The sequence below is a fragment of the Monodon monoceros genome, unplaced genomic scaffold (genome assembly GCF_005190385.1).
Source record: "Monodon monoceros isolate NGI ecotype Baffin Bay Population unplaced genomic scaffold, NGI_Narwhal_1 Super_Scaffold_1, whole genome shotgun sequence".
Taxonomy (NCBI): domain Eukaryota; kingdom Metazoa; phylum Chordata; class Mammalia; order Artiodactyla; family Monodontidae; genus Monodon; species Monodon monoceros.
The window spans coordinates 25,763,466-25,775,700 of record NW_021703765.1 but is presented as its reverse complement, the minus strand read 5'-3'; the positions used below and the strand labels follow the sequence as shown (position 1 = coordinate 25,775,700).

At 53.0% G+C, this 12,235-nt stretch overlaps 1 protein-coding gene across 3 annotated transcripts in view; it reads right to left on the bottom strand.

The window, feature by feature from the left end:
• Positions 1-1,276: 1,276 nt before the first annotated feature.
• Positions 1,277-12,235, bottom strand: part of ST8SIA5 (ST8 alpha-N-acetyl-neuraminide alpha-2,8-sialyltransferase 5) — a 62,922-nt gene continuing 51,963 nt past the window's right edge. For all 3 annotated transcript variants that reach the window (XM_029228763.1, XM_029228743.1, XM_029228752.1), the window contains 4 exons: positions 9,176-9,320; positions 4,946-5,058; positions 4,081-4,173; positions 1,277-2,959 (listed from right to left, as the gene is read on the bottom strand). In XM_029228763.1, coding sequence (XP_029084596.1) covers positions 2,491-2,959; positions 4,081-4,173; positions 4,946-5,058; positions 9,176-9,320 — 820 coding nt within the window. In that variant the 3' untranslated portion in view covers positions 1,277-2,490. The remainder of the gene's footprint in view (positions 2,960-4,080; positions 4,174-4,945; positions 5,059-9,175; positions 9,321-12,235) is intronic.

Sequence of the window (12,235 nt, the reverse complement as noted above, 5' to 3'; positions counted from 1 at the left end):
CGTACAGCAAATCTTAGCTATTATAATAATAAATATTATTTATGGCTTAGATCCATACATCATTAGTACTTCCAAAAACTTAAATAAAATTAAAGATTACAGAGACCCTAGGGATATTTTTTAAGCCTTTAGTTGTAGAGATGAAGAAACGTAGACCCTAAGGGAGGAGAAGGGACTTGCCCTAAGACCCAGCAACTTAAATAGGACCGAGAGCAAGGAGTCCAGCTCCTTCACAGGATGGGTCACGAGGCTCCATCCCCAGCCCCTACAAGGGACCTGGCTGGGGCAGACACTAGCCCATGACACCCTTGGCTGTGAGAACCATGGTATTTGACTCACCAAGGCTGTTGCCCCCAAACACTGCCCTATCTGGAACATAAACAGGGCTTCTGGCAGAGGGTTCTGTCCTCAGCAGGCACTCAACAGAGCCCCTGGCACGACTTGACCCAGGTCACCTCCCTGTTCTGGGCCTGTTTCCTTATGTGGGACAAAATGGTCTTTAAGAGCCTTCCAGTTCTGACATTCTGTAGTTTCAAGAAAGGGGCTCAATTAACCACAAACAAGTGGCTGGAAACCTCAGTTAACTGGAATCTTTCCAGCCATTCCTTCCTTGGGAGAAATAGGCAGAGCACAAGAAAGCATAACCATCCACCATCCTTAGTAGTGTTTCCTGGTTCGCCAAGTGCTTGGGCCTAATTTACCTCATTGGCTACTTCCTTGCTCTGCAGACAAGCAGACGGGTTCAGAGCAGCCCCAGGTTTTCCCAGTGAGGACCAGGGCTCAGAAGCAAAGACAGCATGTAGAGCAGTGTCGTGCATGGAGTACTTGCTCTATATTGGCCCACCAACATGAAATCCAGGCAAGAGGAAGGGGTTCTGCCCTGGATGGGGAGCCTGGGGGCCCGGGACAAGGCCTGTGCCCACCTGTCTCTCACCAGCTGGGCCTATTGCTCTGCCTGTAAAATGAGGTGATCAGATGAAAGGTCCCGTTCCCTGCTGTGCTCTCACAGTCCCTCCCCCTCTGAACACCCAGTGGGCGGGGCCAGAATTTGCCTATGGTCTGCCCTCCACTCCTAGAAGACAGAGATACTGCCTTTATGTATCACCTTGTCTTCCCAAGCCCAGCCCCAAACCAAAGCAGAATAGGCTTCTGGAAATATTTATGGGAAGGAGGGGAGAAAGGAGGAAGGGAAGAAGGGTGAGAGCAAAGAAGGGAGGGGGGAGGGAAGGAGGGAGGAGGGAGGAGGGAGGGAGCTGAAGGTCTTTCAGGACTAATACTCTACGATTCCACAAAGCTAAATTCTAAGGCAATTCATACCACGCAAAATTCTAAGGCAAAACACCACGGGGGAAGCAAAGGGATGTGAAATGACATGTGAACCCCTTTTAGCCTAGGTACAGCTGACTTCCCAAAGCAGAGGCCCTGAGGGTCCGTGCTTGTGAAGGCCACCAGGCTGAGTGCTGTGGGAAGTCCCGCCTTTACAGTAGAACCTCAGTGATGCTGGTGTTAGAGACCATGGCTCACTCCCATCGCTAAGCTCACCAGTCACATGTCAGCGTTTTCCAGTCTGGAGCCTTACAGTTCCAATTCAGGAACATTATACAGCAGGATTGTGCAGTATTCAGGAACACACAGAGGGATGGATCTTATAAATAACTCCTGGTTAAAACAGAGCTGAAGATAGGGAGACAGAAGAGGAAGCAAGTCGCTAAGCACTTATTGAGTCGATAACATTGGCTTGGAAACCTTAGTGCAAATGGCTGGTCTGGTTTATTTCCTTCTCATCAAAAGATCAAACGCAGGATTGAACTTGGAGGCACCAAGACTTATGTGTGTGCCTGCGGATGCGTTTGAAGGGAGTGGCTCTCCTTGGCTGACGGTGTCTCGGCGAAGATTGGAACACACAGGCCTTGCATCAGATCTCACAGTGCCGCTTAATGGACTCGGTTGGTGGAACCTTGGTTGGTAATCCCTGGACCTCTCTGAGCCATTGTCCCCACAGGAAGATCTGGCCGCTGGGTTGGCCTCTAAGCTCTGAGGTTCTCTACAACAATTCAGGGCTGAGGCCTGGGTATAAGGCTCAGGAACCCAAAATCCTGAGTTAAATCTTAACCATGCTCACATGTCCTGTCTCCCTCTTTTCCGTTCCCGCTGGGGCCTTCCTTTAGCTGCAAAGAGGCCATACAGTTTGTGCTCTCTTGGTTGCTAAAACTGAGTGGAAATGTGCTTGATTCACTTGCAATCCCCAGGGCCGTGACCTTGAGCTGTGGCCCAGCAGTGCGCTACCCATGCGCAGGTGGGGGGCGCTCGGCATGGAGCTGACTCCGCCTGGCCCCCAGCCCAGCCTCCCAGCCCACAGGACCCAAGCCCAAAGCCGAGCGTCCGAGGGCGTGCCAGCCTCAGCGCCAGGCCTTCGCCCTGCCCTGCGGGTGGGCGGGCGAGGAGGAGCGAGGTTCCGTGTGCCGGGCTGGCGGGCAGCCTGCGCCGCCCTCAGCAGCAGTTGCAGGTGCCCGTGTGCACGCGCAGGATGCCGCGGCTGTGCAGATGCAGGAAGTTGAAGATCTCGGAGGGCATGGCGTGGAAGCCCGGGCGGGGCTTGACGTTGTCATAGTAGTGGTGGGTGATGTAGAGGCCCGAGGGGTTCATGGGGAAGGCCCAGAAGCCGAACAGGTGCACCTCCTCGCACAGTTCCAGCGCCGCCGTGACCAGGATGAGGCCGGTGCTGATGCGCTTGGCGCGCACCCCGAGGCTAAGCCAGTAGCGCGACACGTTGACCAGGTACTGCGGGTGGAAGTAGTACACGGCCTGCGGCGACTCGAAGTCGTCCAGCACGTACTTGACGCGGATGGACACGTCGGTGTTGCGCGTGTTGTAGAATGCAGGCAGCAGCACGGATGCGTTCTCGTACACCTGCAGCACCCGGTAGAAGGGCCGCCGCCACTTCTCCAGCTTGTGGAACCTGGCGGGAGCGCAGGGTGAGACGAGGCCCCGGGACCCTCCGCTTGCCCCACCCCTGCACCCTGGGGTCTTTTCAAAGGACGTAGGAGCCCCTCAAGGCCACCCCCCCTTCTTTCGGCTCAGTCACTTAGCAGATGAATGTCCACCTTCCTCCGAGACGGTTATATTTTTGTAAGTGAGTGCCGGAGAGGGCAATCTGGACCCAAAGGGACAAATATCTAGTGTGTGGTTGCAGGGGAAGGGTAACACTTAACCCATACGGCTGAGGGTGCCCGGGGCGGGCTCAGAGGGGAAGGGGCGAGGGAGTGGAGGCTTTCCCTAGAGCCCTCAGGACTCACCTGTCCTGCCTTCCCCAAGGACTCACCTGTCACTGCCTTCCCCCAGTGAAGAACACCAAACCAGCTGCCTGTCCTCTGAGCCCTTCCTCCCCTCGCTCGCCTTTCTCTTTACACTGAACAGCCCTCCAAGCTGGCTCACTGCGCACCTCTCTGAATGCTCCCTCACTCAGCTGACTCCTTGTAAATGTGCCCGGGCATCTGACCGGATTTAACAACTCCCCCTCCTCTTACCCTTCATCTGACCTGGAGGTGTGACTATGCCCCAGTTGGAGTTTTAACCCCATTAGCCCCTCCCCCAGGCCTCCCAGACGACCCCAGGAGGGGAGTCAGGAGCGGGGGTTGAGGTCTTTGCATGAGGCTTCTCCCCACTGCCAGGTGGACACACTGTGTAGGGAGCTGCCTGCCCCCGTCACACACTGGAAAGCTCTCTGGCCCATCTCTAGGGAAAGAGACCAGTGCTGTCCAAAAGAAATATAACGCAGGCCTAGTAATTTTAAATGTTCTAGGAAGCACATTTAGAGAAGTAGAAAGAAGTAGGTGAAATTAATTTTTACAATAGATTTTATTTAACCTGATATACCCCGAATACTATCATTTTAATATGTAATCAATATAAAAATTTAATAAGGCATGGCCCATCCTCTTTTTCATATTAAGCTTTTTAAATCAAGTGTGTGTTTTGCACTTACAGATGGCACATCTCAATCTGGATAGAGCCCAGTGGCCACACATGATGAATGGCTATCATATTGGACAGCACAAGTTTAGAAAGAGGGCCACTGACCTCTCTGTGATGATGCTGGGGTTCACCGTGACCACATCTGTCTTCACCCCTACATCCATGGTGTACTTCTCCGAGATGGGGGGTAGGTTGCACCTGCAGAAGAGATGAGGCAGCCCGACTGCATGTGGTATGTCATTCTAGATGGAGATGGGGAGCTGGGGTGTGGCGAAGAAAGGGCTGGTGATCATGTGGGCAGAGGGACACAGAGGAAACCAGCTGGGTGGAATCTTCGTGCCTGGGCATGGAAGGGCAAGTTCAACCCCTTCCCTCACCAACCCTGGGTGACCCAATGGCTGTAGATCCACGACCCATGAGATCCCACTGCAGCCTCAACCCAAGTCTCTTTGCTTTAAACTCTCATCTTCAACCTATCTTCTTCACCCAGGCTAAAGAGGTAAGTGAGGGTCCCCAAAGAGATAAGAAGGGCTTCTACATAAGGAAGAAGAAATACAAGGACAAGTGTCTAGCTTAGGTAAGGCAAGGGTGAAGCTCATATTGGTGTCAGCCACAAGACTACCCTGGTTCCAAGCGGTGCTTCCAGAAGAGTGGAGCCCAGCCAGAGAGGTGGCTGCCCAGACGACCTCACCAACAGATCTGCATGACCCCTGGGAGTCCTCAGTGTCTTCACATCTATTATGCCATTTGCTCCCATTCTGCAGATGTGGAGACTGAGGACCTGAGAGATTCAACCCCTTGCAAGGGACAGAGTTAAAGGGGGAAGGGACAACCCAGAGCATGAGGTCTGCAGGGGTGGGGAGTGGGGATTAATCATGTAAATGGCAGCATTAGCAGGCTGGGGAACCAGAAAGGGGGCAGGCACGGAGGGGGAGGGCCATGGCAGGTGCAGACCCGGGGCAATTCTTACCGGAAGACAAAGTCAGCGCTGTTGATCTCCCTCCCACAGCGGCTGTTCTTTAGGATGCCCCCATTGCCCACCACGGCACATTTCTTAAATTGGGACCGGTAGTAGGGCATGTCCTGGGGAGACAGGGGCACAGCTGTCAGAGGCGATGCCCCGCCTGCCTTCATCTGGTGCTCTCACCTCTGCGCCCACGTCCACCTCCACTCCTCGTAGCCTCACAAGACAGCCTTGTAGTAAATGTGGGAGAAAAGTGGTTATTCCACTTTGCAGATGAAAAGAGAGGTCAAAAGCTTCATTCTCAGTTCCACGGGCAATTAGGAATGAGCTAGAACTGGAAGCCAAATCTCCACAGCCTTTTTCAATAAGCCCTGGGATGCCTCCGGTTTCCAGAAAGATGAGAGTACAAGTTATGGCTAACCCTGCTTGCCTTTGGTTTTCCCAATGGAAGCTCAGCTTCTTTTACTTCTAATCCACATATTTTAATGGTTAATGCAGACCTTCTGGGAGATGACAGCAGCAGAGATGTGGCAGAGCCACCAGGGACCAGGGCCCTAAACCTAGCCCTCACCCCTTTCAGCTCAGGGTAAGGTACAGACCCTCCCTCTGCTCCATGGGGACGGCACAGGCCTGGGATAGAAAGGTCATATAGACTGGGACAGATGCCAGGACTTGGTAGCAGCAGAGACAACTGACGGGGGTGGGCAAGCAAGGCCACACCAGGGGAGCAGTGAGAGGCAGGGACACTGGGATCTCTGTCAAGAAAAAGCGTTGAGCACAGAGAGCTCAGGACTCACTCTAGTAATGATGACAGCCACGGGGGCACTGGGAGGGAGCATCCCCCAGCTCTCCAACCTGGTCATGCCTCGGCTGGTGGTGTTACCTTGGTCTGGGCGCTGGCTGCCCACAGAGACTCCCTGGGCATGCTTTCCAGGGGACCACAGGCAAGTAGGCAGGAAAAAGCAAATACTGGCCTGATTAGGAGACCTGGTTCTAGGCCACGTCCCCGTTCTAGGCCTCGTGGGCATCCTGAGGCAGGTGGGACCAGGCAGGCTCAGGGCACGAGTGTAGACCTGGAGTCCAGGGTAGGGTGACCAACCATCCCAGTTGGCCCAGGACTAGGGCACTTTGCTTGGGATGCAGGACTTATATTTGGTCAAACCAGGATTGGGCACCCTAGTCAACGGACCCAGTTCAATCCTGGTTTTGCCCCACAATGAGGTGAGGAAACCACGGACAAGTGTTTCGAGCCCTCGGTGACTTGGTTTTGTAAATTTTGTAAAGTTTATTACAAATTAAACTTTGTAATTTGTAAAATAAGAATAGTAACGTGTATTTCCTGTGACTCTACATTTGAGATGATGTAAAGCAGAGCTTCTCAACTTGGCACTACTGATACTTTGGAGCAGCTCATTCCTTGTGGCGGGGCTGGCTGTGCAGTGTAGAATGTGTAGCGGCATCTCTGGCCTCTTCCCACTAGATGCCAGGAGCTCCCCGCCCCCCCACCGTCATGACAAGGAAAAGCATCTCCAGACACTGCCAAATGTCTCCACCTCCCTGCCCCCCATGTTGAGAACCACTGGAGTAGATGAAAAGCTTACCCACTGCAGTGCTTGGCGCAGAGATGTCTCTGCAAGGGGACCAGGTGGTTATTACGGGATGGCCCTGAAGTTACCCTCCATCTCTGTCACCCAGAGGCTGCCGGGCAGCTTTCCTCCTATCTCACACCAGCTGGCCAGCCCTGAGTGACAGTGGCCCTGGTCAGCACCTGGGGCTTACGTTGGAACCAACTTCCAGACAAGTGTCACGGAAAATCCCAGTACAATAGGATCATCAGCAATTAGGCTAAATCCAAAGGAGATGCTGCACCTGTCTGTGGGAGACTGTCCTTCTTCATGGCACATTTTCCCTGGAGGGACAGGCTCCAGGAACCGGGACGGGGAAAACAAGGGCGTCTCATGGCCAGTGCGGGGAACTGCACTGTTTGACTTTGACCAGAGAAAGAATAAAAACAAAGTCCTTTTTGGAGAGATCATCAAGGGCTTTTTATGTTCTATGTCAGTGTTTCTCACACTTCTGTAAATCGAAAACTACCTGGGTACTTTCTGAAACTACACATTCTTAGCTCCATCCCAGAACCACAGAATCAGAAGCTTCAGGGTCAGGGTAGGAGCCCAAGAAGCTGCATATTTTTCAACCCCCCCAAAAAAACTCACCTTAGGGAAGTTTGGGAAATACTTCTACATCACATGCTCTAATTCGGGGGTGGTAAATTACGGCCTGTGGGCCACATCTGACCCACCACCTATTTCTGTACAGCCAGCAAGCTAAGAATAGATTTTATATTTTTTCAAGGGTGGGAAAAAAGAATACTTTGTGATGTGTAAAACATGTAAAATTCAAATTTCAATGTCTAATGGGAACTAAAGCGTTATTGGGACCCAGCCACACTCTGTTGCTTACTTGTGTCTGTGGCTGCTTCATGCTATAACGATAAAGGTGAGTAGCTGTGACAGAGACCATATGGCCTGCGCATTTGGCAACCCCTGTTCCATTTCCCTGGGCCTCAGTGGCCCATCCCCATGGCCCTCCTTGCATCCATATGTCATACCCGAGCTGTGTGTCACCCACTGGCATTACCTGCAAGTTCACCTGCTGTCACCAGTCTCACGTTCCAGGCCTTGAAAGACCCACCTCGTAAAGACGACTCACACCCCATCGTCCTCCAGCGCTGCTGTGGGAGGGTATGTTTGACACCCGTCCACCTCCAGCTCCTCCCCATTGCTCCCCTCCCCACCCCAGGCCCAGTCATACCAGTGCACTCTGGTGCTCGTAGCAAGAAGCAATTATACTCCAATAAAGATATTTTTTAAAATAAATAAATAAATAAAAAAGAATGCAGGGAACCCCTGGGCTTTGCTTCATTAGCACTACCCGGAGCAGGGCAGCCCAGCCCCGCACATTTCATCCAGCAAGAACTGAACCCACCCCACCCCCTAGTTTGCTAGAACGCCAGCAGTTCTACAAACTGGACCCGCTAAACCCTGCCCTGGGCTGGCACTCTCCAGGGGGTGCCTATAAACACCTCGCATGGAACCTCCCTCTTCAGGTGGTAACCATCCTCATGCGCTGAACATACAGGCTCCAGGGTCCCTTCTCCAAGGGTCTGGTGCAACGACTAGGCCAGAAGCGCCTGCCTGCGCCTGGGTTCTGTGATCTGAGCGCTTGGCTCACGTGGGTCACTCATTCTGTGGTCCCCCTGGCCAAGGAGCCTCGTGCTGGCCCTGAATGAACAGCCTCCCTCCAGGCTTCTCACAGGTGAAGGAAAAAATAATAATAAACGTCTCTCCTGTTTAAGTCTCTGATATTTTAGATTTTCTGTTCTAAGCAGCCAAACCTATTCCTAGTCCAAACCCCGGTGTTACAGACAGTGAGGGTGGAGGCTTGGGAGACAAAAAGGACTGCCCAAGGTCAGCCAATACGAGATCAACCTTTCAGCGCTTTACTTTGTATGGTTTGCGCTTTCTTGTGCACACAACCTTTGCATGTACATTTTTTAAAATTATTAATTAATTTATTATTTTTGGCTGTGTTGGGTCTTTGTTGCTGCGCACAGGCTTTGTCTAGTTGCAGCAAGCAGGGGCTACTCTTCGTTGTGGTGCGTGGGCTTCTCGTTGCAGTGGCTTCTCTTGTGGTGGAGCACGGGCTCTAGGCGAGCGGGCTCAGTAGTTGTGGCTCCAGGGCTCTAGAGCACAGGCTCAGTAGTTGTGGCACACGGGCTTAGTTGCTCCGCGGCATGTGGGATCTTCCCGGACCAGGGCTCGAACCCGTGTCCCCTGCATTGGCAGGTGGATTCTTAAGCTCTGCGCCACCAGGGAAGTCCCTGCATGTACATTTTTGCTCTTGTGCCTCCCTCGGGATGGGGACAAATGCTTAATCCTGCTCCCAGATAGCTTCGGGATGTTCTCTGCAAGCAAGGCAATAACCAAAACTTCACAACCACTTTCTTGCCAACAGTCATTCAAATAACAGCCAGTTGGCATTCTTTGTGCTCCGACAGAACCCCCAGGAACCCCGGAGGACGGTCTACTGAGCCTAAGAGAATGGCAAGCCAGGACCAGGACAGCTGGGTGCAGGGCACAGCTGAGTGATGCCACGCGACACGGGCATGGCCACAGAGGGCCCTACTGGGTCAGCTCCATTGTCCCACCCGGACCGCCCTGCCCAAAGCAGCACCTTGGGAAACATGTGGAAGATCTCCCGGTTGATGTGGTACATGCCGCTGGTGTCCACCTCATACTTGAGTTTCGTCCCCAGGGGCGTGTTCTTCTGGGTGGTGAAGAGGAAGGAGGGGGCATTGCAGCACCTGGACAGAGTGGACCTGCCGGGCAGGAGATGGACGGAGAGAGACCAGTGACACAGGGCAGAGCAGAGCCTCTCAGAGAACAGAGGGGTCATGGAACTGAGGTCCCTTGGGGAGGCCAGGGAGCGCCATACTCTCCCACCCACCCCCGCACCTCTGCTTCAATACTCCTCCCAATGCCCAAGCCTTTCAGGGTCCAGCCTGGTCTCCCTCTGTGAGCTCCCAGCTGCCCTGTCCCCACTGACCGCACTGGCCTCTAAAGGCCCAGAGCACAGACTGGGCATCACTCGCTTCAGCATCTGTCAACTCCCTCTCCGCCTGAACGAAAGCGCCTGCGTGGCAGGGACCCTGCCTCTCCGGATCCTGCACAATGGCAGACATGTGGGGGTCAACTACCAAAGTCCTGCCAACTGCGGGCTGAAGCATTCCCCACATGAGACTTCACAAGAGCCGCTAAGCCTTCTACTACTTCTCAGAAATGCTTCCTTATCGAGCTCTAAAGGAAAACACAGGCATGAGAGCTCTTCCTTGGTTTTTGGCCCCCATATCTGACTCCAGACAAGGCTAACCCTGTCTGATGGGGTCAAAAGGCAAGACATACACAGTCAACAGAAATGTGCCATTTCAGTGATTTACAAACTGTCTTAGGAACAGGGGAGGGTCAGAAATTGGGATGGTGGGTTGATACTAGATGACTGCCTGCAGAAAGTGGAACCTGGCTTCCAGAAGTTTTAAGGAGTTCATTATTTAAAAAAAAAATCGCTGTGGTTTTCGCTGACAAAAACACTCAGACATGAGCTACAGAAAGGTTAGAGCTCAGACGACGCAAGCAGGCTTAAAAAAACAGCCTTCAAGGGAGAGTGGGGCTGTGAGGCAGGCTCGGGAGCTAGTCAGGCCAGAGAATCCCGATTTCCTCTTCTCTGCGGCTGGTGTTCCGCCCGGCAATGTATTCTCCCAGGGTGCCTGCAAGGCTTGGTGATGGGGTCAGATCCTAGGCACACGCTGCTCCCCTATCCTGGGGACCCAAAGCCCCACCCTGGCTGCAGAGGGGCTGGATTTGACAAAGGATGCAAAATGCCACCCTCTCACAGGGGGCTGTGAGCCCACGAGGACCCACTTTCTCCACAAACAGCAGCAGGGGGCCAGTACACACTGGCCTTCATCCCCCAACACTGGCTCTGGGCACAGTTACCTCCAGCCTCTGGGCAGCCCTGGGAGGAACGGAACGCCATCCCCATGGAGTCTGGATGATGACCACTAACTAAAGTTGAGGACGAGCTTTCTGGAAAACCCACACCGAAGGTGTGGCATGGAAACTTGAGCCGCCAACCTGGTGTCAGGAGGCCGGGCTTCTAGTTTCTGCTCTGCCCCCACCAGCTGTGGGGCTTCGGGCAGGTCTCTTCCCCTCTCTGAGCCTCCGTTTTCTCAACTGTAGAATGCAGGGCTGGCTCTTCTGACCCTCTGTAATCCTGTGACTCCAGATTGCCAAAGCCAGGAAGGCTGCACCCATTGCTTTTTGTGACTTTATCTCTTGCAGGGACTTCACTGGGGAGCTCAGTTGGCTGCTGGCCATAGAGAGCGGTCTCTGCTGGGGAGGGTTGGGTTTTAAAATGTGACTGAGGCTTCCCAGGGGCAAGGCCAGAGGCCTGGCCAGGCAGGAGCCATAGGTCAGCATTACAAACAAGCATCTGGCTGGTCCAGAAACTCCATTTTGTCAGCCCACTGGCGAGTAGCCAAGTGAGGGAGACTGACTCAAACTAACCAAGCTCACGAGTGACTGATATATAAACCAGAATGCCAGAGTGTCCATTTGTAAGCAGCAGGGCCGGGGAGGGCCTCTGTTACAGGATTCCTTTCCTGTCACTGGAATGCTCATGCCTGTGTTCTAGCACACTCCCGCATCCCACCCCACTTCACTGCACCAGGTTCTTGCACCTAAATTAAGAGTCTCATCATCATTCAATGAGCTTGTAATGAGAGCAAAGGGGGACGACCCACTGGCCTTGAAGCTTTTCCCATTCAGAGCATAGCAAGACTGGATGTCACTTCTCTTTCCCCCACCGCCAGAAAGGTCTCAGCTCCCCCAGAGCCTCTTCCCGGATCGTGCTGGCTGATCCCTGCCAAAGGCTTCCCCGCGGATCCTGGTTTTTCTCTTGCCACATCATTTTGCCGTTGCTACATTACTTCCTTAGGTATGTGAATCCCACTGGCGAGGCTTCTGTCCAGCTCTCAGCCTGGACAACATCCTTTGGCATCTCACTGACCTCGTCCACGCTGAGTTCGATTTCAGTGTGCCCTCAGTGTGCTTGGGCCTCCCCGTCATGCACCACCCTCAGTATCGCTTCACTCTAAGGGCGGAATTGGGGCTGCATTTACAGCACAGACCTTGGACCCGTTGCCCACATTCTAGTCTATGGTACGTGGGTCTCTGCAAACTACTGCCGGGCCTTAGCTGGGTTTCTGCAGAGTCTCCTAGAGGCATCTGGTTGGGGGCTGCTGGCACCTGCAGCACATTCCTAAAACGTGCCACTTAAAACTGCCTCTCAACTTGGCCCAGAATTGCAACAAACTGGAACAAATGACTTATACAGAAAATACAAAATACTTAGTGTTATTTGCTTTTCACAGCTTCCCGTGTAGGATTCCTTCATGCAGATGGCTCTTCAGCACATTCAAACTACAGCCTGAGTTGCTAAAATCCAACTTATACACACATTCCCAGGATTCTGTCAATTCCATTCAATAAGGTCTACCCTGCACTAAAAATATACCATTAACTCCTAGAATTTTAGAGTGGAGAGGCCCCTATAGCTCACCACTAATCACAGAGACTGTCTGGACATCTGCTAGGCTCTCAAAGACAGGAGAACATTAAGATACAGCTCTTGCCTCCTGGGAGCTTATAACCTGTCAGTTTCGGTTAGAGAGCAGTT